The sequence below is a fragment of the Notothenia rossii genome, assembly GCF_949606895.1.
Source record: "Notothenia rossii genome assembly, chromosome: 9".
Classification (NCBI taxonomy): domain Eukaryota; kingdom Metazoa; phylum Chordata; class Actinopteri; order Perciformes; family Nototheniidae; genus Notothenia; species Notothenia rossii.
Genome location: NC_136907.1, coordinates 51,847,082 through 51,873,614, shown reverse-complemented (window position 1 = coordinate 51,873,614; position 26,533 = coordinate 51,847,082). Strand labels below are relative to the sequence as shown.

Genomic DNA, 26,533 nt, shown 5'->3' with positions numbered 1-26,533 from the left:
AAAGTATGTAATGAAAACAACAAGGAAACTGATACATATATAAGTAAATATTCATTTTCTTTATTAAAAGACTCTTTGGTTTGACTTTGGTTTACTCTTTGCTACTATTCAAAGAAATATACACTTTCTGCAAAAGTCTTTAACATGTTTATAAAACATGTCTGAACAGCTGCGGAGTAAAAACAATATTACCATAATTATAATGTGATTTGTTCACCTTCAAATTACAAAGCATAAATATAAACATTCATCAAAATCCCACCTGTATTGACATCCTCTAATAAATGTGCAATAGAATTAGATTAGAAAAAGAATCAAAATAAAATCTATAGGATTACGGTAGAGTACTCTATAAATAGAAATAGAAAATCAAAAGGAATTAAAATAAATACACAAAGGAGTGAATAGTGCTAATATATATGATATCTACAATATAAAGCTTTGTTCAAGTTAATAGCTTGTTCTCTTATCTTGTTATTTACAGCGCTATTGTGGCTAACCGGTTTTAAAAAAGATGGACAACATTTGATGAGCTTTTTACGAGACGAAAGTCATTCCAAATAAATCCAGACTGCAGGGACAGTGCATGGCGGAGGGATGATGTGTTGCATTTGCTACGCCAGGCTCTCCATCAGCTGAGTGTGGATATCCTGGAAGCTCGGCCTCTGCTTGGCGTTCCTCCTCCAGCAGCTCAGCATCAGATCATTGTAAACTCTGTCCGGACAACACAGAGGCTTCGGCAGGTACACCTGGGAGCATGACACATAATGTGACAGTAGGATTCATGATGAATGGGGGACATTACGGGTGATTAACGTACAACAAAACAACAATTTATAGATTTCACCTTGGAGAGGAATAGAATACATGTAACAGGATTAAGATTTAGGATACACAACTGTATTCTCTCACAGTTACATACAAAAAAGACACATTCAGATTACTTGTTAATTAAAAAAGAATGACGATTGCTAGCAGGATTACAATGTTACATAACATTTTAAAAATAAAAACAGATGTATTAAGATGTGTTGTGTTTCTTGTAAGAGGAGCACATTTCATTGAAACTTTACTGTTTTGTAGGCCCATGCTTTTGTTGTTTTATTTATTTCGTAATCAGTAGGGGAACAAAACAGAGCATTTTCAGTGTGATCAGATTGTATTTTTGCTTTGATCCCTCTCCCAGGACTGACAAACGTGAGTTATGTGTTGCGTGTGTAGATACAAATAAAGATAATAAAAAAAACACATAGATAATCCAAATGACAAAATATTAACGTTAACACATATAAAAAACAAAGTCAAAAATATCCCAGTTGCGGCCAAATAATATTATCGTGGGCGTCAGGCAGGACCACGGCACAAAGAGAGCCGAGACTATAAGAGATTGTTCTCTGGAGGAAGTGTAACTGAAATGCCGCCCTGCTCACCTGCTTGCCCTGGTCCCTGAAGAACTCTCCTGTGTTCTCGATGACCTGCTCGTCAGAGAGCTGGGAGTACGGCTGCTTCTTACACAGAGTCAGGATCTCCCACAGAGTCACACCGTAGGCCCACACGTCACTGGCCATGGTGAACTTCCCCTAAGAGAACAGACAGCAACAACAATGAGCATAGTCTTCATGTGGAAGCTGGTTTGTAATAATGATCACAGCTGCTATACTTTATAATGAGCAATCACAACATGGGGATTTATACTCAGGTTCTCAGGGAAGCCTTGTTTACCTTTATTTATGTTTTATTGTCCTTTAGTTCAAACCGACAGAAATAAAACAAGTGAGATTAAAAGATTAAGGGTAAAATACAATATGAGTAATTATAAGTAAAATGTCCAATTAAAGATGAAATCAATTGTAAAAAAAAGATCTATATTGTTTGTGTTGCATTTTTCAATTGAGTGTAAGGCTGCAAAAAAAAACGATCTTCCCTACACAATTATTGTTGCCAAAATTATTCACCATAATGATTGTGTTGCAATGTTTACTTTAAAGAAAACGAGGGGGGAAAAACAATAATGATCTTTGTTAATTAATCTTTTAGTTTGTTCTTGTGTAATTCGTCTCTTTTTTGGCAAATAAGGTTAGATGCCTAGAAATAAGATCTGTTGTTAACACAAGATAAAGAGATGTACATGATTTGTGGATAATACATGTGTAATTACCCCACTTGTGAATTTCCCAAATTATATTTGTCAAAAAAACCTGCTAACAAGAGGCCTTTCACTTAGCGGTGGTCTTGCAGATCCATGCGACCATGTTTTAGTGTGTGTATAGCCTACCGGTAGCTTTTACTTCTGCCGATTGCATTTACGCTTCAAAAATCATAAATGTGATATTAATATGTTGTATTACCCGGCTGAAAAAAACATGTTAAGTATCATAAACATGTTTTCCACATATAGTATTTTCTGCAAAATTCAAAAATTCAATGGAAAAATCTAATTGATTTGTGTTGATTGAGCCCTTGATATGCTAACTTTCAGATCAGCCTACAAACACACGTCCTCACTGCAACGCTCTATATTCAATACCTTGAATCCTGTAGTTTGACTGTAGTCCAATTTAAGATGTATATAGTAAAAGCCAATGAACAACCATTTTTAAAAGTCTTAAAATCCAACTGGACCAACAGGACTGCTTTTTTCTCTTCCTCAGGTGCAGCGCTCACCAGCAGGATGCTCTCCCAGGACATCCAGCGGATGGGCAGCACGGCGCGGCCCTGGATCCTGTAGTAGTCCCCTCTGTAGAGGTTCCTGCTCATGCCAAAGTCAGCGATCTTTATGGTGTAGTTCTTCCCCACCAGGCAGTTACGGGTCGCCAGATCACGGTGCACAAAGTTGAGAGAGGACAGGTACTTCATACCAGACGCAATCTGCACAGCCATGGCGATGAGTTTACTGTAGCTGCAGAGGCAACACAGAAACAGAAGACAGTTGAAAATATGGTAAACATACAGTAGTGTCCAATGTTGGGGAGTAGCATGTAATTTCACTTTAAATGTAACTATATTTTGCAACTGTAAGCTTACATTTTGGCTGAATTTCATAATTGCATGGTAATTCATAATTAGTTTTTGCTATGTTTGTGTTGGTATCCACTGAAAATAAATGTTGGGCTTTAAAAGAAAAAGAAATATTGTATTACTATTATTTTAACATTGCTTCTAAACTTATAACTGTTAATACTGCATAAAAAGGTCTAAAGCAGTTTTAGTTGTTAATAGTGTACAGATATTGTAAGATATTTTCCGATATTAAAAAAGGACTTCATAAAACAACAGGACTATTTAGACCAGTGCAAGTTGGCAGGGGTGAAAAGTTAGGACGATTCTAAGGGCCCGTGACTGACAGGGGCCAAAACTATTTTAGAACATTAAGAAGTAACCTTTCATCATTCATCAATAACAGTGGCGAGCCATGACTTTTATACCTAGGCCCTCTGATCCCCCCCCCCCTCCCTTCCCTCGAAAAAAAAGAAAGAAAAATAGTTATTACGTCACAGCGTATACTTCAGCGGAATATCAAAACAACGGCCCGGGTGCAAAACGCATCAATGACAGCCTGTCATTAATGCGTTTTGCACCTAAACCCTAAACCCTAACCCTGCTAACAAGTTAGTGTATGAGCCCACCTGACCATACTCTCCCCCTCCTCTTCCTCCGGCTCTGCCTTGTCTCCACCAGCGGCCTCCTTCAGTCGCAGCATGCAGAGGAACTGGTTCAGGTCTCCGTTCTCCATGTACTCTGTGATCATACACAACGGGTCGGTGTCCACACACACCGCCAGCAGACGCACAATGTTGGCATCCCTGAGGCGGGACATGATCCGGATCTCCTTCAGGAAGTCGTTCCTGCAGCACAGCGGGGCAAACTATTGTCATTTACTGCTTCATTGACTAGGTTGTCACAATAACATTATTTTAAACCTGATACGACACTAGTACAAAATGCAATACTTTAAATTTATTTCGACACAGGGGAGAACGGGGAAAAAGGCACACTAAAATGTTTTTTTTCTATTTTATTTTAAAAGAAAGTTATTGAACACATACCACACATCTAACTGTGTTTGTGCTAATTAACATTCATTATTAATATTCTTAAATATGTTCCTTACCTTTAAGGCCTACACATCCTTATATATATTTATCTATCTCTTTAAGAACTATAGTTGACACACACAAACATTTTTGTAATGTTTCTTTCATGGCAAATGTAAATGTAATTTTGTATTCATAAGGAAATATTGTTACAAGACCCAAATAAATCTCCAAATATAAATATTCCAGGTTACTGGACAAATAATGTTGTTTACTAAGTTCATCCTAAGGTTGAAACACTCACTGTAGATCTGTTTGTTTTGATATGTTCGGTACTTTCAATACTATCGAAGGTAGAAGTAATGTGAATCGTAACAGTGACCTTTGACTGAAAAATAACAACCAGCTGGAGACGAAAGTGCTGAGCCCCTTTGTATATTTTTAATTTAACCAAAAAAGATGAACCTTTTACCTTGCATTCTTGTTGGCATCTTCCCGCAGTGTTTTCACAGCGACCAGCAGAGGGGACTCGTTGGTTCCCTCTATGGACAAATCCTCATCCAGAAAGTCCTGCATGCCCTCGGCCTCACACAAGTGCACCTGTTTTAAAAAGCACTTTGTTAGTCCATCACCCACTTGGCACCACTCAGAACCATGAGTTTAATACCACTTAGCGTTGGCCATTTGTCAGTATGTACTCTATTTTCATGCTTTTACCACACTATCACTCAATCTTTAAAATGAGAGCTTTAAAGATACATCATCATAACTTCAGGAGGAATATTCTTTATATATTTAAACGTCCAAATCAATGTCAACAAACATTAAAGCAACAACATTACTTCTCCAAACTGGCCCTCTCCCAGTTTCTCCTTGAAGGTGAGCTTGTGTCGGGGGAACTCTCTCATGGAGGAATCGGTTCCAGAGAAGAGATTCATGTTGACGGCCGTGATGGAGTAGCAGTCTGCAGACTCCTGGAGGCTGATGATGTCCGCCTCCGCATAGTGGGGGGCTCCGTCCAACCCGCTGGATGCAAGGGCTCTGGGGGAGATGCTGGGTCCTGATGAGGTGCACACACAAACACACACACTACAGCACACAGATATGTCATCTTTAAATGGTATAGGTAATTAGCAAACATCTTTAAGACTATTATATCAAAATGTGGTTGCCCTAGACTATTTTAGTAGTAGTAGTAACGGAGAAACGCAAAAAGTGTTGCAACCAGCCCTGATTTGACTAAATGTTTTCCTTCAAAATATCTATTTTGGATAATATGTTATCATTAAATGGTATGGGTAATAAGTATATAAACATTTGTTTGGTCTAGACCAGTGGTCACCAACCTTTTTAAGCCCAAGATCACCGACCTCGGCCGAGGTGAAAGGCGAGATCTACCTATTGCAGAATTGAGTGTAAAAGACGGCCCAGACAGTGCTTCCAATTTGAGGCCTTTTATATAGGCTAATTGCATCTGAATTACTGTTACAATGAAGGCTCCATAATCAGCTCACGGCATATAGGTAGGGGTAAAGTGCTATTGGGGGGCGGACCTCACCTCCTCAAGGGGGGTCCGGGGGGATGTTCCCCCGGGAAGATTTTTTTTTAAATATTGAAGTTGAAAGCATCAATCTGGTGCACTTTGAGAGCAACATGAAGAGATCTATGGATACCTCTCTCAGCACCCATATGAGCAGTGCTTGAATTGGGCCACTACTCACCGGTACGCAGTACCGGCACTTCTGATTTTTACCCATGTAGTACCGGCACTTCTTACTGAGTACCGGCAAGGTGCCGGTACTCACTAAAATGCCGGTACTCAGCCGCCGGCAATATACGTATATATTGTAAACGCAACGCAGCGCAAATGTGGGTCTGACTCTGCCTCACAGAGGGTGACTGGCTGTCTACATGACGTGGCCTGCCGACATTGCCACTTTCATACAGATCATACTAATGCCCTCGATTGGTCTCTGTGTGTCATTCAAGCTCGGGAGGGTGTGTGTTGTGTATGTGTGGCGCGAGCGAGCGAGAAAGCGCGCGCACCGGTTACGTGTATTGTTGTTAGCATCTGGTGCTAGCTAGCTGCGCTAACGGATATAATGAGCTGTTTCAACAACAAGGTGGAGGGAGGGTCCTTTGCTGTCAGACTGAGAGGCTGAAAACTACAGCTCTGGTGAGGTAAATTTACTCTCTGAGTCTTTAGATAGTTAACTTAGTTTAAGTTATCTCAGTGGGTCTCAAACGGTTCGGTCACCATTTATGTAAACACATATTTCCATTTGAGGGGGTAGTGATTAGTAAAATATGCATGAATAATACAAACAAAATGTTAACTAGGTGAAAAAAGGTAAGATAAACTTGTTGAGAGCTAAAACTAGTCTTTGCTGTTGCCTCAAAGAGGAGCAGGGGGGAGAGGAGGGAGACAGGAGAGGCCGATTCAGGAGCCCAGACACACTCACAACTATAAATGAACCAAAAACAAATAAATAAACAAGTTTCAATGTTTTTTCATATTGGATATTGTATGTTATTGGTTATGGCCATGTACTTATGATTTTATGATTATTTAAATGTATACATTTTTGTTTCATATGGGTGTAGTTTCTTTATTTCCCCCTCAAAATGCACCAGATTGATGCATTTAAGTCCAACATTTAAAAAAAAATCTTACCGGGGGAGCATGCCCCCGGACCCCCCTATAGGATTTGAGGCCCAGCCCCACTGTTCCCAAATAGATTTGCAATTTTTTTTAAATAGTAACCCATCTCCATATGTTTCTTTTTGGGTAGTAGATTTAAACTAGAGGGCTATCACTTTGTGCAGCAACGCTATTGACAAATAAATCCAGCAAAATGGCACAAAAAACTGGTAGTGACCTCAGGGACGAGGAGTCATTTAACCAGCCAGTAGGAATCAAGCTTTACTTTCTTTTATATCCATAAAGAAAAAGTAAATCTGTTTACAGTTGTTTCATTATGGATGTTGAGAGGTATCCATATATCTCTTCATTTTGCTCTCAAAGTGCACCAGATTGATGCATCTAACTTCAATATTTAAAAAAAAATGTTCCCGGGGGAGCATGCCCCCGGACCCCCCTAGACTAGAGGGTGTCAGGTCCACTCCCCACTTATAAAAATAGCACTTTACCACTGCACCCCCTCTAATCTCAGATGCACCCTGAGTCATTTTGTTTAAGTACAGTGAGCCTTTCTAAAATATACAGTAAAGAGACAAACCCACCAGCATTATAGGATATACTATGACTTTGTGCCAAATACTTGTTGCTGATTTAGAGTACTGGCACCTTTTTTATTCCAATTCAAGCACTGCATATGAGACAGAACTGTACAAATATTTTCTTTTTCTTTATGGATATTTTACAAATCACATTAAACTGTATTCTTGTTTTACTGCCATATAGTAGGCTATTTCATACCTGTTTTTCATTTATTCTCTTATTGTTTGTATAACTATAATGATCATATAAAGGTGTGCCGCGGGAATAATCTTTTGAATAATTTGTGACAAAACTGTTCTAAACACTCAAGAGTCCTTTAGCTCACCTGAGCCCCTCAGTCTGACAGGAGAGGACTCCTCCAGCTTGTTGTGGAAACAGCTCCTTATGTCCGTTGGTGCAGCTAGCTAACCAGATGCTAACATCACGGTCCCCGCTAGCACCGGTCCCTCTCTCTCCCTCACTCCCTCTCTCCCTCTCTATCACACTAAATGCGCTATCGCCATACACACACAGAGCCGAGCTTGAATGACACAAGCACACGTGTATTTCCATGCAACTCTCTGATTGGTCTGGTGTGTTGCCTCTGTTGCGTTCACTGAACACGGGAAATTACAGTCCTGCCGTCCTCTCTTGTGTCATGATGAAGTTCACGTAAAGCACGGTTAATGTATTATATTATTGAGGTGTCTCAAATATACGTCAATCAAGTGGCACCTGCTAACGGGGTGGTGGATGATAGGTTTACATCTAAAAACGTATTTTTCAAACATTATTATTTTAATTTTCTTTTTCTTTCTTTTGTTACTTTTTTTTTTAACGGTCCGCGATCTACCCGCACCACACTCGCGATCGACCGGTCGATCGCGATCGACTGGTTGGCGACCACTGGTCTAGACTAAATAGTCTCTGAGAGAAAGGAAAAAAGTGATGCAACTGTCCCAGGGTTGTGGTCAGTTGCAACATCTCACTTTCTTTTCTTTCAAATGTATATTATGGACGATATGTCATCTGAAAATGTTATTGGTTATTTGCCGACATATGTATGTTTGATATATGAAAAAAAGAAAGCAAAAAGTGTTGCAACCAACCCTGATGTGTGTTGCAACTGTCCCAGATTTGGGGTCACTTGCAACATCTGCCTTTTTCTTCTTTTCAAATATCAATTGTGAATGATACGGTACAGTAACTATATGTAAATAATTGAATATATAAACATTTGGTTGGTCTAGACATATTAGAATCTGAGTAATGGAGAAAAATGCTAAAAGTGTTGACACCATCCGTGTTGTGTATTGCAACTGTCCCAGGGTTGGGGTCAGTTGCCAGATCTGACTTCTTCCTGTTCAAATATATTGTGAACGATATATGGAATAATCTTTAAATGGTATGGCTAACTACAAGAGATATGTACGTTTAATATATAAAACAATGATTCAGTTAGATCGAATATTTTCTGAGTAACAGAGAGAAATGCAAAAGGTGTTGCAATCCTCCCCAGTCTTCCCCTATCTACGCATTGTGCTCGATCTTACCGAGATATTCCGTGGACTGAGCGAACTCTGGGAGTTTCCGGATGAGGCGGGAAGGCTCCTGGTAGTCGGAGCAGAGGGGGAAGATGCTCTCGTAGGTGGAGTTGGAGGTGGAGCCGCTATCGCTGGTCAGAGAGGAGTGGAGGGAGGAGAAAGCCTGCGTCTGCACCGCCAGGCGAGCGGTGAGTTCATGGTCCAGCAGGCGACGGGAGGCCTGTGGAGAGAAAGTGGAGGTTTGTTGTAATGGGAAATCGGTATTGGATGTCCGACTTGTTCAAAAAAGAGGACATTCTTGGAGATAAGCATTTATTGTAACTCAAAGTGTTCCTAACCTTTTAAAGCATCATAATCAAGGACTTTTTAAGGACAACATTGCATTGCTAACGTTTTCTTTCTCTCTTGTTTTCTGCTGCTGAACCCATGTCTTTCAACTTTGGTTAATAATGCCCACATGTGACTTCTTGAGGCAGGAGCGAAGACATGATGCAGACAGCAGAACCTAGTCTATTTACTAATATCAAGTACATTTGACAATAGTATAAAATAAATCCTTTTTCCAGCAATTTAAATCACTTTGAATGACCCAGGTTTATTTGTATGTATTTTCCCAAATTGTAATAACAATATTTTAAGGATTTAAACTATGTGTGCAAGAACCAAAGCTAGTGAGGTAGACAATAACAACAATTCAACCTGCAAATAAAGAAATATATATATACAGTATATAGACATTGTTGATATATTGTTGTGGAATTTGTGTCGAATACATAATTTAAAGTATGGGATGACAGAGTGTGATGCATAAATACAGAAATATCTTATGCTTTTGTCTCCACATCACCACCTAAGACTCTACAAAAGGTTACTTAATGCCAATACACCATAGGGTGCTGATGGCATTGTCCGCCTGCTTGAAATCAACTTCCATGTGACTGCAGTCAATTCCAGCTCATAAAGCTGTCTTATAAAAACAATACAAATAAAACCTAGACCTCTTATTGATCTGTTTGGTCTCAAACGAATGGAATGAATAAATAAAATACTCCTCACCTTCTCAAGCATCTTTTGCCAGACCTGCCTCCACAGGATGATGACGATGATAGCCAATAAGATTGCTATAATAGCTACCAGGCAGCCAATCAGGATCCTGGTGTTGCTGTCGTCCACTTTATGAAACGGATCCTCTCCTAACAGCCAGAGGAGGTTGAGTTATTTCATCTTATTAAGAGTACATCCAACACAAATTACATTATCATTGCATAATCTGCTTTATGTTTCGTTGAAGATACAGAAAGAGAAGTGACATCTATTTCCGTCAGATGTCTTCTTGCCTCTCTTAAAAAAGAATAACTTAGTATGGGAAAACTTTAATTTGATCTGGGAGCCTTCTATGGATTTGATGGAAAATAAGGATATGTCTGAAGCATTGAACAGCGAGGAAAAATAACCTTTACATTTATTATTATTATTATAATTATTATTATTGTATTTACTATGTATTTTCTTTTACATTTATTTAATTCAATATTAGTAGTACCTTACCATTACGAGTATATCTTCTTTTTTTATAAAATGTTTTGTCAATCAGTGTATTTTGTATTCAATCCTTTATTTTAGCGCTGTTGTTACATTTGTTTTCTGTTGTTTTATTATTTGTCTTTTAATGTGAAAAAATAATAATGACAATGGCAAAAAAAGACAATTTCAGATACTATCAGCAGGGGGCACTGTTGGACCAGAGAACATTTTAGTTCAACTTGGAAACTAACCCACACTTTTAGACTGAAATAAATCACTTTATTTCAACAATCCCAGCTTGACTTTATTCTACATTTATAGTTTTTTAAAATTATATTTGTAGGTGACTGACGATTATACTGGACCTGTGTTTTGTTTACCACTACATCACTTCCTAGCATCCGCATATCAAACCAGCCTCCACTCCCTCCTGCCAACATTTCTCTCCCCTGCCTGAAAGTCACTTCACCAAAATTACAACTTTTACTTAAAGGAAAACAAATCCTAAAGGGTTTAGTTTCTGACCTGGCAATAGGTTTGTGGGGTGTCCATGTTTTCGAGGAGTCAGAGATGTGTTGTACACGGCAGAGCCTGAGAGAGAAAGAAAGAGAAGGGGAAGCAAGGTTAGACAAGAGGAATGGTGCAGTAAACATGCTGCCAGGTAAAAGCACAACATGTCATATTGGGCCACTCGGGGTCTCTCAATCCAAACAATAACAAATTATAAGGCTTTGTTGTGTCCAAAGCTGTCATGGAGGTCAGCTTCAGTTTAGGATTTCTTCATTGTTTTCCATTTAGGAGGTTTTTACCATAAGCCGAATTACCCCCAGAGATCTCCTGCTTTCAAAAACAAACAGACCGACTCATTAAAACGGGGGGAAATAAGGAAAAAAGCAGTTGCACATAAAAATCAGTGTTTCTCCAATCCTGCTCTGAATATAAAGGATGTCCTATGGGCTGCGAGCCAAGCTGTCGCTAATGTTTGTTCAGCTTTTTGTCTAATAAGATATAGTAAGATATAGATGTGCATGAGATTTTCATCAAGAGCTGAATTATCCCCAGAGGTCTCTTCCTCTCCAAAACAAACAGATTTGCTGATTAAAAATGGCAAAAGTAATACAAACAGCAGTTTCAAATACACATTTTTGTTTCTCCGATGCTGCTCTGCCTATAAGGGATGTCCCAGCCGCGAACAAGATTACCACTAATGTTTGTCCAGCTTTTCCTCTGAAAGTGTAAGATGTACAGTACATGTGCAGGAGATTTTAACCAAGAGCCGAATAAACCCCAGAGGTCTCCTTCCATCTAAAACAAACAGACTAAGTTTGTGTTAAGTTAAAAACAACCAAAATGTGTAAATTCTATCGAAAAATGTACTTAAAACGGGTTAAAAAGTTGACAGCGCTGACACAACAGACCAATATATTGAGTTTTAATACAATTGGAAGCCTTTGGAATAAGCTTACATTACAACAGCACATTTACCAAAAGTCTAGCCATTTTCAAGACATTTGAATGTGTAAATATCAGATATTACTGATATTATACTCAGAGAGGACTTCCTATCTCACCTGACTGGAAGGCCACCTCACTCAACAGCATCCACCCATCGCTGAAGTGGAAACGGCATTTGATGGCGCTGGCTGTGCGGTCGCCAAGGGGAACGGTGATGAAACGGGCGCCTTGGCTTATGCGGTCCAACTCGGGCCTGAAGGTCACCGGGTCAGACTCCCAGTCCGGTCCCGAGCGGAAGTAACAGGTGGCTTGACGGAACATCCTCACCCCTCGGCTGAACATGTTATTACAGTGGACCTGGGGGGGTGGAGGCGGGATATGTAGTTCAAACCAAGCAAGATCAGAGTACTAAGAGATGTATCCTGCAAATATTATGATGATAAAACTTACAAGGGAATTAGCTATGTTTTGCTATACCAACTGTTAAGTTATGAGGTTATGACATAATTTGATTAGTACAACATTCAAACCTTAGACTTTATACATAGGACATATTTTCATATTCAACAAGACTTGAAGACTTTAAAGCGCTTTTGTAATTTGTTTTATTTCATTAACCTGTACTTTTCTGATACTGCATGTTCATGTGCAATGCCAACTATAATATGTAAAAGGTTGAAGTTATTAAACCTAGACAGTATGAAGCCATGCTGCAGTGATGAGCTTGTGTTTCTGTATTTTCAGCTAAGCTATATGTAGCGGCCAAAATCATATAGAAATAAAACAGGTAATTAACTTAAAATAATACAGCCGCTGAGGCACTAGTTAGCGGATCTTACGCAGGGCAAGGATCCAGGTCCAGACAAGATTCTCCATTTGTGCAATTTATTCCAATTACAAAAGTACAACGAACAGGTTTCCTATATCCCTTTTCCTTAAGCCTTTCCTATGGCTTTCCTTTTGCTGTCTTGAAACACCCTGTGGCTTGGAAAACACTGTGGCTCGAAACACCCTGGTTGAAAACCGTTTGCGTAGGCAAACGGTTTTTTACTGTCCAAAATCATATAGAAATAAAACAGATAATTAACTTAAAATAATACAGCCGCTGAGGCACTAGTTAGCGGCTGTATTATTTTAAGTTAATTATCTGTTTTATTTCTATATGATTTTGGCCGCTACACTATATTAGTGACACAGATGTATATTTGAATGTGTAAGTGTAATAAATTAGCGGTAATGCAGATCGGACATTATTCACCAACTTGACGAAACATGCGCAGCATTTTCTGTAAGTCTGATATTATTGCAGATCTGCTGAAAGCTTTCTTACCTAGTAATATATTATGGAGTCTTGGATAACATTGTTAAAATAAGCAGATAAAAGTGTCCAGTGATAGTTGGTAACTCTATGTTCCCCAAACGTCAACAATCGCTCCGGTCCCAGCTTTGAGCACCATGTTTTAGTGTCCCGTTTCTGTTGTGTTTTGAGCTTCTCGCAGTTTATTTATGTGTTGCTTGTTGAATGTTTTCCAAATGCTATGCATGTGTTGTCAAGTTTCTTAATTTGTATGTGTTTTAGCACATTTGTTATTGTTTCTGGTGCTGCGGCGTGTTTCCCCTAATGGACGTGTTTTGGGCCGTTGTAGCGCGTTTGCACCTGCCGGCCACCGTACTGTACCTATCCCTTTACTTACTTTTTACATGCCCCATTGCCTTTGCACATTATGATCCATTGTGTGGTTGTTGCTCAAGGGGTAATGGGTGTCTACCAATCAGATGGTTGGATCCCCAGCCCCATAATCTACATGATGAACTGTCCTTGGGTATAATTCGATTTCCATATAGGTAATGTAAAGTGGGATTCATCATTCAGCAGCTGGGTAAGAGAAGATTGTTGCAATCCACCTGAATCCATCTTCTTTTTTAATGTATACACATTATCTATTCTAACATTTGGGCTGTCTATGTTGTAAATGTATTATCTTTTTAAATCTCACTGAGATCCACTTCCCTTTTTTTCCAGTTAATTGTGTTTTTTTAGGAGCTTTTTCTTGTACACTGCATGGGTCTTATAGGGTGTAGTATGGTGTTGTAAAGCCCTTGAAATTGTTTTGTGATATTGGGTCATATTTAATTAAATTGTATTGATTGATTTGTCCTTAAAATGGTGGAGTAATATCAGAGGAATGTATCAGAATGTTTCTGCATATGGCCAATGAAATCTGATCTCTACCACAGCACGTACCCATGATAAATAGTCCAATTAAACTGAAAATATAATTTTCATACTGCAGGGCTATTTTACATGATTTTATACATTTTATGTCTCAATAAAATCTACAGCAGCTACAGGAGATGGGTGCTTTCCCGGCACAGAATGTTAGTGGCTCAGCATTTTTTAAGTTATTCCACTTTTTCACTATGAAACCGTTTACTGTCCCCTACAACGACTCCTCCTCACCTTCATGGAAGTGAAGTTTCGGACACGGTCGAACTCAAAGATCATCTCCACGTAACCTTTGGGGAGGCTCTTGTTGTTCCAGCCCAAGTAGTCATACCCAGGCCACATGCCGTATATGTGGCTGTGCAGAAAATCATCCAGTCCCCAGGTGCCATCTGTCAGCTGGCCCAGGCCCTTTGTCAGTCTGCCAGAGGGAGAGGGAGAGAATATGAAGAGTGAAAACACAAGGATTGAGAATTCTATTCATTGAGGAGTCCAGAGATCCTTTAATTCATGAATCAGAAATCCTTTTGTCCGTCCCACTACAGGACATTTATAGTGTTACAGCAAAGGGCAAAATACAATTATTAGAGTAAAACTAACATTTTTTATATAAATAACACAAAATTGTGTTGATAAAACAAATTAAAATAACTACAAATCCAATAAGTAAAAGTGCAAAAAGAGCAAGTGTGCCATCCATGCTCACAAATAAATTAAAGATAGCAGCTATTTACACTGTTGTCTCATGTAGTTCAAAAAGTACTTTAAACAAAGGAAAAAAAACACTTGGCATTGAATAGTAATGGCTATACCAGGCTGCTACTCGAGCAGCACCAGAAGTACTCGGATATTTAATGATTACCGGTATCAGAATGTGGTTTTTGCTTATAAACGTTTTTTATCTCTTCGGACAACTTCTTTCCTTCTATTGATGTGTCCTGCTTCTTTGTTTTATTGTGCGAATAAATAAAACCTTAAAAATCAAAAACCTCTACATCAGATGATAAAATGATGTGGACGACCAAAATAAGGCCGACCTTTCAGCTGATGCTCCGTCATACACAGAGTCATTGAAGTAGACATCCAGGCCTCTGTAGATCATTTGGTGTCCCTCTGGAATGGTGTAAGACATCAGGCCATCTACAGGGGGTAGGTTAGAGGTCAGATATTAATTCACTGAATGCTTATAGTGGTGCAGTGATGACATATTTCTGAAGGCCGACACAGAGGTTAGCATAGGCTCCCTCGACAAAAAACGATGGAATCTTTGCATTGGAATATTGCAGAAAACAAGGTAAAACGTGTAAGATATTTACATGTTTTCTTCTGCAAGTTAATCTTTACATATTAACCCCACTTTAAGAATTTTAAAGCATCAGAAGTTAAAAGCTAACTTAGCTAAGCTAACGGGCGGCTAACGCGCGGCGTGATGACGTTCAGTTGTCTCATTTAGCCACTTGTTTGCAACCAATGTTGCCAAGCTTTTGACAATCACCAGTGGGGTATTAGCTGATGTATTTTATGTTGTAGAAGAAAACGTGAAAAAGTCTTAAGGTTGTGTTTATCATAGATCCTTTTTGAGGAATCTAACCAAATACACGTTAAAAGAAATCTTGAGGGAAGAAGAAGTGGTCAACTGATTTTTGGGTTTTAGGACTCATTCCTGCACCACTCTAAAGGATATAATCCATTGGATTGTGGATTTGTCAGATCATTCAGATTAAAATGAATACAATTATTTTGAAAAATATTTATTTTTGAATGAATCCTTTATTTAGGCCTAACGTGATTCTTGTATCCTCCAATTGTTAAAATATGTAGCTTACACACAGAAAAAAGGGTTTAAACATGTGAGGAGACCAACATTTGCATCATAGCCTACGTACATCTATAACCCGGCAGTTACCCTTTAATTTTAAATATTAATAGCAGTGGAGTTTGCCCTGATAAGATAGCTATGTTTTTGTCATTCGAAAACAAGGCTTGAAAGAAAATAGATTCTTTGTGCATGGCTAGATTTGTTTGCTTTCCAAGCCAACGCTGTATACTGATTTTCAGCAATAAAATAGCAAATGACAAAAAAAATACAAATAAATATTGAAAGACATTTGATTAAAAGGCACATACAGTAGCATTTGCTTAAAGACAGCTTCTCGCCATATCTGCTGAGACCTCTATTCAGCTTCCTGCACCTTGTTACGTGCATTAGGAATAATAGCCTCCTTTTATTATACAGTAGGGCTTAATTATGTTTAACGGCTCTAGACATGTATGTTGATTTGCTGTTTTGATAGTAGAGGTTGCTGAACCTTGGCCTAGGTGATGTTTTCACACTGTGTATAATGGACATGATGACAAACCCAGCCATTGGCAGCCGTAAAGCTCCACTCTCATGCACACTATCATGGAGTGTCAGTCACAGGCATGAAGCGGACGTAACGCGCTATGATGGGCGGCTCCAGGTCCTTCAGAACCACGTCGTACGCATTCCTGTTCCCCTCGATGACCTGTAGACACAGATTGCACAAATATGAGGGACTGAGAGAACACATTCAGCATATAAAGTACTCTATTTTCCTATTGTTTGTGAAACCTTAAAAATCAGTAAAGAAATGTGTTTCCTTTATCTCATGCCAGCGCTTTGGCTATTTCCTCTGTCTCTTAATTTCTTCATATTCCCATGAACTCTGCTACTTTCTGCTACAATAAAGACGTTATCTGCTTTTCATCTCTCACCAGTGACAAAGGGAGTATTCAGATCAGATCCTTTGTTTTCTATATATATACAGTATATAGTACTCAATTACATGTTAAATCACCTCATGGAAAAGGATAATTGACTAAAGTACTAATAGAAAAATGTACTTAAAAGTGTTTTCAGAAACATCGCACCTCTTTTACTCTCATTTATTCATTTTATTTAATTTTGTTAAAGCTGATTGAGCTGGGGCAAATTTTTAACTATTTGATATATTGTTGGGTAAATTAATCTATCTGGTTAAAATATATAAAAATGAACAACATGTTATAACTTTATCTATTAAAAGTCAAATTTAGGACAGATTCTGCAGTTGACCTTGATTAAAATGACTAGGCTATAATATAAGTAAGTTTACAACCCAACACAATATGTAACATATTTAAAGTTGTTTTGACTTTTTTTGTGGAGAAATGCTACATATACCTTTAACTCAAGCAGATGCTAATTTCACTATTGCCTAAACTTCAATAACTGGCATTTAGATAAACATGTTTGTCAAGGTTGAATTAAGACACAAGATGAGTCCATGATTATTTATACAATATTACAGATTCATATTAGCTATCTATTTAAAATGTCACATATAATACTGTCATAAACAATGCCAGCAGAATCTCTCAGGCCTTCCTAATGTGCTGAATCAAATTATATAAGCGTGTCTTGAATGAGAAACACTGACAGACAGTGATATCTGCACATGCTCACCTGCCTCCCCTTCCTATCATGCCAGCCAACCCAGTTGCTGCCGTCGCGGCTGTACTTGATTCTGTATCTCTGGGCGAACTCATTACCCATGCCGTCGGCGTGGCGACCTTGGGTGCCCACCAGCGTGATGAAGTGCAGCGAACGCAGGTCCACCTGGAGGTACTCTGTGAGGCCGTCCGGCTCTGACATGATGTCAGGACACCAGGCCCCGTCCCCGTCTCCGTTATCTAAATCAACTCTAAAGAGGGGTGGGAAATAAGACAGTGACAGAAGGGCAAACGAAGATAAAACAGAGAAAGTTATGTTGCAGGAGGAAGAAGGAAATGATTAAATGTATCTGCTATGCATAAATACTAGCATGATCTTTTTTTGCTGCAGGACAACAGCAGGTTGTGTAAACACTATAATTATTCAAAATGGTGCCAGTTAATTAAATCTTCACATGAGGCAGAGCTACATTTGACCTTAGAAACAGCTGTTGACCCAACAATCCTACCTTAAGGTTTGTTTAATGACTGTTTGTAAGCTAAATCAATCTGCTGTAAACAAAAGAAGATATGATTAAAAGCTCTTGAATAGCTTCTTAATGGACCTCGAGTTGAGATTGCATAAGAGATTTGCTTAAAGGATCTTAAAAGTTAAAAGATTGTACAAATATTATAGGTAAAGTACATAAAATAGCTAACTAGCTAATTAGCTAGTTAGCTATCTTATGTATTTGATAATTGTTTAAATAATTGTTGTTATTAGAGTTTTTGTTTAAGTTATTATTTTTATGAAAGTACACATTTAATTGCACATCATTTATTCAACCTTATTGTATTTGATTGTTATTTATCAATATTGTTTTGATTTCACAGTGCTTTACAACCATTAATACTATTATATCCTTTATTGTAATTCATAACATTTCTTTTTAATCTATTGTCTCGTTTGAAGTATCCTTTGGCTTCTCAGTCATCTGTGAGAGCTCTTGAAACAGCACTCACCTGTATGAAAGGAGCCATACAAATAAAATGTAATGATTAACAAAGTATTGCCCACAGAAAAGGAAATTCAGTTTTAAGAATAGAACGTGCCTGCCGAATCTGGCAGCAGTGGACTCCGACCAATGGCTGGACGCAGAGATGTCCTCGTCCTGAATCTGCCCACCGGTCATACCGAGGGGATATCGACACATTTCTGCAAACACAAAAAGCATAGCTGATACACACTCCCCCCACAAAATCAATATATGTTTGTGGGTGTGAGACCTGTAACATCATAATAAAAAAAAAGAGAAATGAATTCTGTGTATTTGCAGGACAGTGTAAATTGGACACCCCCCTCCTCCACTTTTTGCAGCCCTGTAAGGCCTCTCAAGCCAAACAGAGGCATCACTGTGTATGTGCCAGTCTAAGCAGAATGAGACGGGAGTGGTCTCTGAGCTCATTTTTCATCCTTTTTCATAATCTTTACCACGCCGTGTGAGAGATATTTTGGGGTTTAAAAGCATTTGCATCTCCTGGGCATTAGCATTTACACATTAAAAGTAATTTTGGCATGAACTGATGCTACATTACAGGGTTAAGATGATTTAGGGACTGTAGCGTACATCTGTTTATTGCATCTACCAGAGTGTGACTGTTTATTCTTTCCATCTCTACCTGCTTATTAACACTCGGGTGTGTTTTAGTCATCTTCTTGCACCGAACGTCTGATTTTAGAGGAGAGTGGGAGAACAAATAAGCCTTTTACTGTAAACATATTCAAAGTGGGAAAGTCCAATGAGTGCATGTGTGTGCGTTTGAGAAAGAGAGTAAAGGTGTGTGTGTGTGTGTGTGTGTGTGTGTGTGTGTCACCTACAATTTCTCTTACTTTCTTTTTCCATGAATGCCCCCTGCTTGTGAAAGGTCTGCCTGTTCTGACCATATTTGCTGTCTGACCATTAGGCAAACCACACCCACCCGCCCACCCACCCACCCACACACACACACGCACGCACGCACGCACGCACGCACGCACGCACGCACGCACGCACGCACGCACGCACGCACGCACGCACGCACACACACACACACACACACACACACACACACACACACACACACACACACACACACACACACACACACACACACACACACACACACACACACACGCACACACACACACACACACACACACACACACACACACACACACACACACACACTAACACACACTTTTAGGCTTTCTTATCCCCTCAGAAATATGAGGAGGATCTTTGAGCGATATATATTTTAAAACTGATAGCTTCAAACCGACATTACAAATTTAAGGCAAATAAACTCAAAATTTCCTTTTTAGCAAACTTTAACCCCTATAACATGGATGTAGAGTAAACATTTCTACTATACCTGGGTTGACCTGGCATTGCACAGCGGCAGCCAGCAGGATAAAGACGACATGATGAGAGATCGGTTCAACCTTCATGACCTTCATTTCGTCTCAGGAGCTGCACACCTGAAAGTTGTATAAAACTATAAACATCAATAAAATTCAACATAAGAAAATATTTAGGTTTTGGTATATTACGTCCTTAGAATCACAGCAGAAAATCCTGTGCTATGATTATGAATACCTTTGAGTGGTTCAGTGATGACGTTTTTTCGTATGCTGACCTGGAAGTTAGCATTGCAAGAGCTACCTCAATCTTTAAATCATTTGATTTGGAGTATTTCAGAGAATAAGATTTTAGGCAGACAAATGTTTTATTCGGCAGGATTATCTCCACATAATATTACCACTTTTATTTAGGATTGGGAAGTAACTAAGTAGATTTACTCAAGTAATGTACTTAAGTTGAGTATTTTGTTCACAGTAGCATGTTGTAAACAGTAGCTTGTTATGCTACTGTGTATTTTTACTCCAGTACATATATTTAATACCTTAAGTTACTTTACAGACTGGATTAGTAATGTGAAATATAACTCTTAAATCAGACTTGGAGTAAATTCACAAGCTACCCTGCACAAATTCATTCAAACTAGCTGCTCCTTTACCAGCTTTGAGAACACTTTAATGATCAATCATTATAAAACATATCATATCTATTATTCTGAAATGGACCAATCTGCACAATGACTACTTTTACTGTCGCTACTTTAACTATATTTTGATGATAATACTTTTGTACTTGGAACATTATGATTGCAGGACTTTTACCTGTAACAGAGTTTTCCTACACTCTGGTACTTCTACTTTTACTTAAGTACAAGAGCACTTTTCTCACCTCTGCTTTTATAGAAGTTGAAGCCAAAATCGAATTGCCAGAATTGAAAGCTAACCCTAGGCTATAAACACCTACATCAAGGCTGCATGACTTAACGTCACCACCACTAAACTAAAGGTGGCTAATCTTCAGCTTTATGGCGTTTAGTGGGCTTACAGTATTTAGCCACATACACAAATCGAAGCTTCAGGCATTCACTAGTGGGGTATTTACTGACACATTCATGTCGTAGTAAAAACGTGAACACTCTTGTAAGCTTGAACAACAAAGCCTATTTCAGGCAAAACCTCATTCAAAACAGCTATCGACGTTGAGATAAGGGAACCCAAAAGTGGTAAAACAAGGAACTCATTTGCAGGATTAGGACTCATCCCTGCACCACTTTATACTCTTGCACATGCCCAAGAACTGGAGAGCTGCCACCAAAAATGATGCACAACTATATGAAGAAAAATGTGTGAAATTGAGGTTATGTTCATAACTTAAACAAAGTTAATTAGACCAGAAAACATGTAAATCAAAAAGCATAGAAGCATAAAGCAGCTGATCTCACGTTATTTCCCAAAAGTGTTTAAAGTCTTCATTACTGAAAGAGACAAATTGTATTTATTTAGCCCAGATGTATCATAATACAACTATTATAATTACCCTCAAGAACGTAATAATCTAAATGTGATTATATGATACTTTTTTAAAAAAATTTTTAGATGGTTTTCTTGCATTGCACAATTATCGGTCTGTGAAAAACAAGATGTTATTTTGTTATCTTGGCAAGAGTGCTCTTCATCACTCGTAAAATGTTATCTCACCTAAGGGGAAAGCAAAACTAAGATAATTCCATGAAATAAAAGGGTAATAACAAAATAGGAACATATCATGGATCCAATACCATGTGTACTGGAATGTAGGATAAGCATACTTTTAAATCTATTAAAATACACTAATAATAAAGAATAAAAACAGGATAAAGCATTTGTAGTAATATAACAGTCACATTTCAGGAAAGTCTGATCGTTTTATAGAGTTAAGCAGCCCTAAAACCCACAGTGGTAAACGCAGACACAGCCCTCCTTGTAACCCGGAGTCTTGCTCTCTCCCGCCGCAGTAAATGTATTTTATTTACCTTGTAAAAGTCCTGTGAGTGTGAAGGCCTCAGTGACTTACGTCTCTGACACACTCGGTATACTCTACAACAACGGCCCCTACAGTCTTTCACATGGTGGGTTTGCCAAATATTTGGGGGGACAGTGTGGTTCTATGTGTAAAGAATGTTAGAGTATAGCGTATAATAAGTGAGAAACCTATGTCTGGAATAATATTTTAGTAACATTTCCATTTTTGGAGAGCTGACATGATGATCGCTGTCTTCTGGAAAATCTTTTTTCTGTTTATTTTTAGGTTTATATTACAATAAAACTGACAACATTTTGTGCCTCATCTACTTTTATGTTTACTTTTTTTCTATTTAAGCCTATTTTAAACCCATACAATGTGTTTTCCTGATATTCCCTCTATACTGAGCTGAACTGACACAAACTTCCTTCAGAGTCAACGTGGACACTGGATTTAATAGCCATTATGAGAAACATATGGAATTGACTTACTTTCGCAAGTTCTCCGCTTGTTATTAGGAAATCATCTGTCTTTAGGGATATTCCACATCTACTGAGACTTAATGCATTCAGCACTGCGAGTCGCTGACCTTGTCTTCCATGGACCTTCTGGGAATGGAAAAGACAGACAGGGAGAGAGAGAGAGAGAGAGAGAGAGAGAGAGAGAGAGAGAGAGAGAGAGAGAGAGAGAGAGGGGGAGAGGAAACGGAGGCTGATGTAACAGCCTGACTGGCGGTAGGAAAGAAACAGAGAAAATAACACGCTTTTGGATTTTGAGGTGAGGCCAAAGTCCCAGAATTCCACCTGATCGACAAATGGTTTCAATTATGGCCCTCGGAGGAAGCTGTGAGCACCAGAGTCTGGCAGCTTCTACAGCAGCTACTGACAAAAACAGAGTGGAGTTCATTTTACTGAACAAGGGAACCTGCTAATTAGTTAGGGAGAAAGAGAAAATAAATCTTGCGCTGCATAAAAACAAGCTGAGTCACAGCTGGGATTCAAAGTTAAATGGAAACAGCATCTATAATAGAATGAGTTTAGGCAGAAGCTTTTGTCTGGTTATCATAAATCAACATGCGGATCAGAATAGTTTAGCAGGGAAAGCACATTATGAATTCTATTATGCCCTTATATGTTTTTTTCTAATACTAATCCTTGATTGGATGCACACCCAAAATGTGCGGTTCTTTCAAATGTAGGCCTATATATTTCCATTTTTCCAAAATTGGATAGAATTAGTAAATGTGTTAGCGTTTCAGGTTCACTGTGAAACAAAATTGACGTTTTTGTCTGTGGGCACAATTTTAAATTTAGAACTAGAGAATGCAATTCCTGAAGAAATTGCTAGTGGGAATGCTTTATGCTGAAAGCTGACGCTAAACTGCTATGCTGAAATGTAATGTGTAAGAAGAAAGTGAAGAATTTAGATTGAAATTATACATGAACACTGGGGTCTTGAATGTGTGATGAGAGAAGAAAAGAAAGTAAAAAGGCTTGGAAAAGCAGCAGAACATTTGAACTGCAAACTTTTGAACTAACTTGATGGTGAATGATCTGTTGCCATGCCAACAGCATTTGATGACATCCCATAATACGCTTAGATGCATTGATGGCTGCATCGTTACCAAACCTGTGAAGTTTTGGGCCATTTGGAGCATTTTCACTGTTTCATGGCGAGCATTGTGTTGCCATTGCAACGGCATTTGAAGAAATCTCAAAACTGTCCCGTAGATGTCTTCACGGCTGGACTGTTGGCACACATGTGAAGTTTGAGCACTTTTTGAACATTTTCATAGGAGTTATCGCGTCTCTTATGGCGAGGCATATGATGACACCCCATAATTGACGTAGAGCTGTTGAGGGCAGGACCATTAACCATTATCTGAAGTCTGCTGCTCTGAGCATTTCAGTTGGAGTTATGACATCATCGTGTTCCATGACACAGGTGTTTATATTTGAGCTAACGAGGTGTCCAGAGATCAAAGGTTTCCATGGTGATCAAATAAATGTGGCAAAGGCTCAAATTTGTTGAACAACACATTTGTAACATTTTTGTTAATTGACCAACAAATATGAACAGTTGGAAGATTGAAAATGGGATTATTATTAGGATTATTTGTAGGTCATTGAAAAGTAGAATCATTTAGAAAGATGTGAACATTGAAGTTTCTATTTTAGAAAAGCTGACACTTTAGTGCATCGCTGGTTTTAAAAGTGATTTATAAGAGTCATGTTTAAAGATGTGCAATGCTTAAAACGTTTATAAAGATCCTCTGAGTGTGTGTCATTAGTTAGCTGATAAAATGTTAGGGATAAATACCTTGACATAATAACTACAAGAGCTTGAATCAAACAAGCAACCTTGCATTTGAAAGATTAACTGACATAGCAACAGTCGCAGTGGTATATATAAGAGTACTTTAAAGGCTTCATGAATAGAGGGGACTTGAATGTGAAATAAGAACAAGAAAAATAAAAGTCTAAATGCATGAAAAAGCAGCAGAATATTTGAACTGAAAACTTTAGAACTAAAAGCATATGTCACCAATAATGTCTAAAATATGTGGAACATGTTGAAGTCAGTTTGAAGTCTCCATCAGACGGAAAATAATAGGCTGAGACAGTCTGTTAAACTCCAGTGACCACGTCATTAGTCTGATACTCTAATTATGTCAATTGGAGTTATGACATCATCGTGTTCCATGACACAGGTGTTTATATTTGAGCTAACGACGTGTCCAGAGATCAAAGGTTTCCATGGTGATCAGTGAGAGGAGAGCATTTTCATTGTTCTGAATGAGAGATAAACCTGTTACATGTGAACGTTTTGTTGAAGAACCGTAACAGATATCGGTGAAATTTCAAAGCGTGAAGCATGTCAAGGAACTTGAGCATCTGAAGTGTACTTTTTGTGTACTTTCGGGTTAATAATGTGGCCTTTTTGGCAGATTAACTAAAGGTGTGCGGCTGCTGTGGTGGGGAAAGGTGAGGCTGAATTTACAGTTTAATGGAGACATGTTGAAAGTTGTTGTCACTTCATGCCCTCAAGAGGCATTTTGTTTAATTATTTTGCTTAATTTTTTTTTATCTTTCAAGCTACGAGATGTTTTCCTACGTTTGTCATGAGCAATTATGTCTCAGGAATGTAGGGTTTGGGAATTATGGCAGGTTTAAAAGAAAATATTAAGGCATAATTAAATCTGTCCTCCACTCTAGCTGTGACATCACGCACTCTAAAATCTGAAGAAGGCCTCTTTACCAAGGTCTGAACAATGTTTAATATCTCTAAAAGTAAGAATCACATTTAAAAGTTGTGTTACACAAATAATGTCAGAAACATGTGTAACATTTTAAAGTTGGAATTAAGTTTCTGAGTGAAAGTATGAAGGAGCAGTTAGCAGTTGAAGAAGGAGCAGTTAGCAGTTGAAGTTGCATGGAGATGGTTGAAGTCTGAAGATTTCTCCATTGACTTCCATGTTAAAAATGTGATGAATTATGGGATGTATCTCTGGAATTATGAAAGTTATGAATGATAAAAAGTAATAGCCATCGATTCCCGACCGAGCTGAACGTTTTGATGTTTGAACGGAGTTTCTGCGATGTTCAATGTGTCAGAATTCCCACAAAATAACAACATAGGGACATAGCTAAAGTGTAATGGCTGTTGAAACAGGATTTTATTTATTATCAGTTCTAGGCCCCAGGCCTTCTCAAAAATAAACAGATCAAAAATAAAATCTATGCACATACGGGAGTTCTGCTGCCAGATCAGCACCTCATCACAACCCTTGGTGAGCATTACAATTTAAGTATTTTAAACAGAGGTGGGAAGTAACTAAGAACAATAATTTAAGTACTGTACTAACAATTTTGATATACTAGTGGTTCTACTTTGTACTTCTAACCCACTACAATTCAGAGGTAAATGGTGTACTTTTACCCCACAAAATGTATTTAATACCTTTAGTTACTTTACAGATTTGGTTTAATGATGTGAAATATAATCAAGTCTTAAATCAAACTTTAGTTACACCTGGATTAAATTCACAAGCTACCCTGCAGTATACAAAGTCATCACATTAATTTACATTACATATCATTTAGCTGATGCTTTTTATCCAAAGCGACTGGTTTCCGACTCGCCCTGACCGGGAAGTGGAGTGGAGACAGAAGTGTTGTGCGTTAATGAACTGGCAAAAACTGTTTTACAGTGGTTGGGCCAACAGATATGGTGAACCTATCTCCCCAGGTTGCCCCTCACCTGGCTACTCCTCTAACCCCTCCCGGAACAGCACCCAAAGTTCCTCTCAAAAGTCTCCTCTGAAAGAAAGTATCTTTCAGAGATTTCCAGTGAGACTTTCAGATTACCCTGACTGAAAAAAACTTATAGCACACACTCCCAGACATGTGACACCCAGTGGGCCTTTAACAAAAAGCCCCCACTAAAAGACCTGCAGCAACCAGTGAGCATCTGAGAGTATCCCGGCTAAAGGACCCAGTTTGGCAGCTGGTGGCAGGAAAAAGGCGCAAAACCACATATAAAAAGGTACTAATTTATGTTTTGAATATAATAATATAATACAAATTCCATTCTTGTTGTTACAATTGTTATGATTATATAATATAATCTTTTTAAACTATAACCCCCCCATTGTCTTTTCTTTGTCTTTCAGATGCAATGCAATACGTTTTCTGGGATCA

The 26,533-nt window shown here is 38.5% G+C and overlaps 1 protein-coding gene across 1 annotated transcript; it reads right to left on the bottom strand.

The window, feature by feature from the left end:
- Window positions 1-40: 40 nt before the first annotated feature.
- On the bottom strand, window positions 41-22,475 carry LOC307019483 (discoidin domain-containing receptor 2-like). The gene is given in 18 exon segments (XM_079650431.1): window positions 41-749; window positions 1,431-1,580; window positions 2,665-2,899; window positions 3,627-3,845; window positions 4,507-4,634; window positions 4,877-5,094; window positions 8,808-9,018; window positions 9,855-9,991; window positions 10,848-10,913; window positions 11,894-12,134; window positions 14,239-14,422; window positions 15,039-15,141; window positions 16,362-16,412; window positions 16,415-16,508; window positions 17,468-17,705; window positions 18,547-18,649; window positions 19,846-19,951; window positions 22,325-22,475. Coding segments are annotated over 17 exon segments (2,598 nt in total). The 5' UTR covers window positions 19,931-19,951; window positions 22,325-22,475; the 3' UTR covers window positions 41-614.
- Between the last annotated feature and the right edge of the window lie 4,058 nt (window positions 22,476-26,533).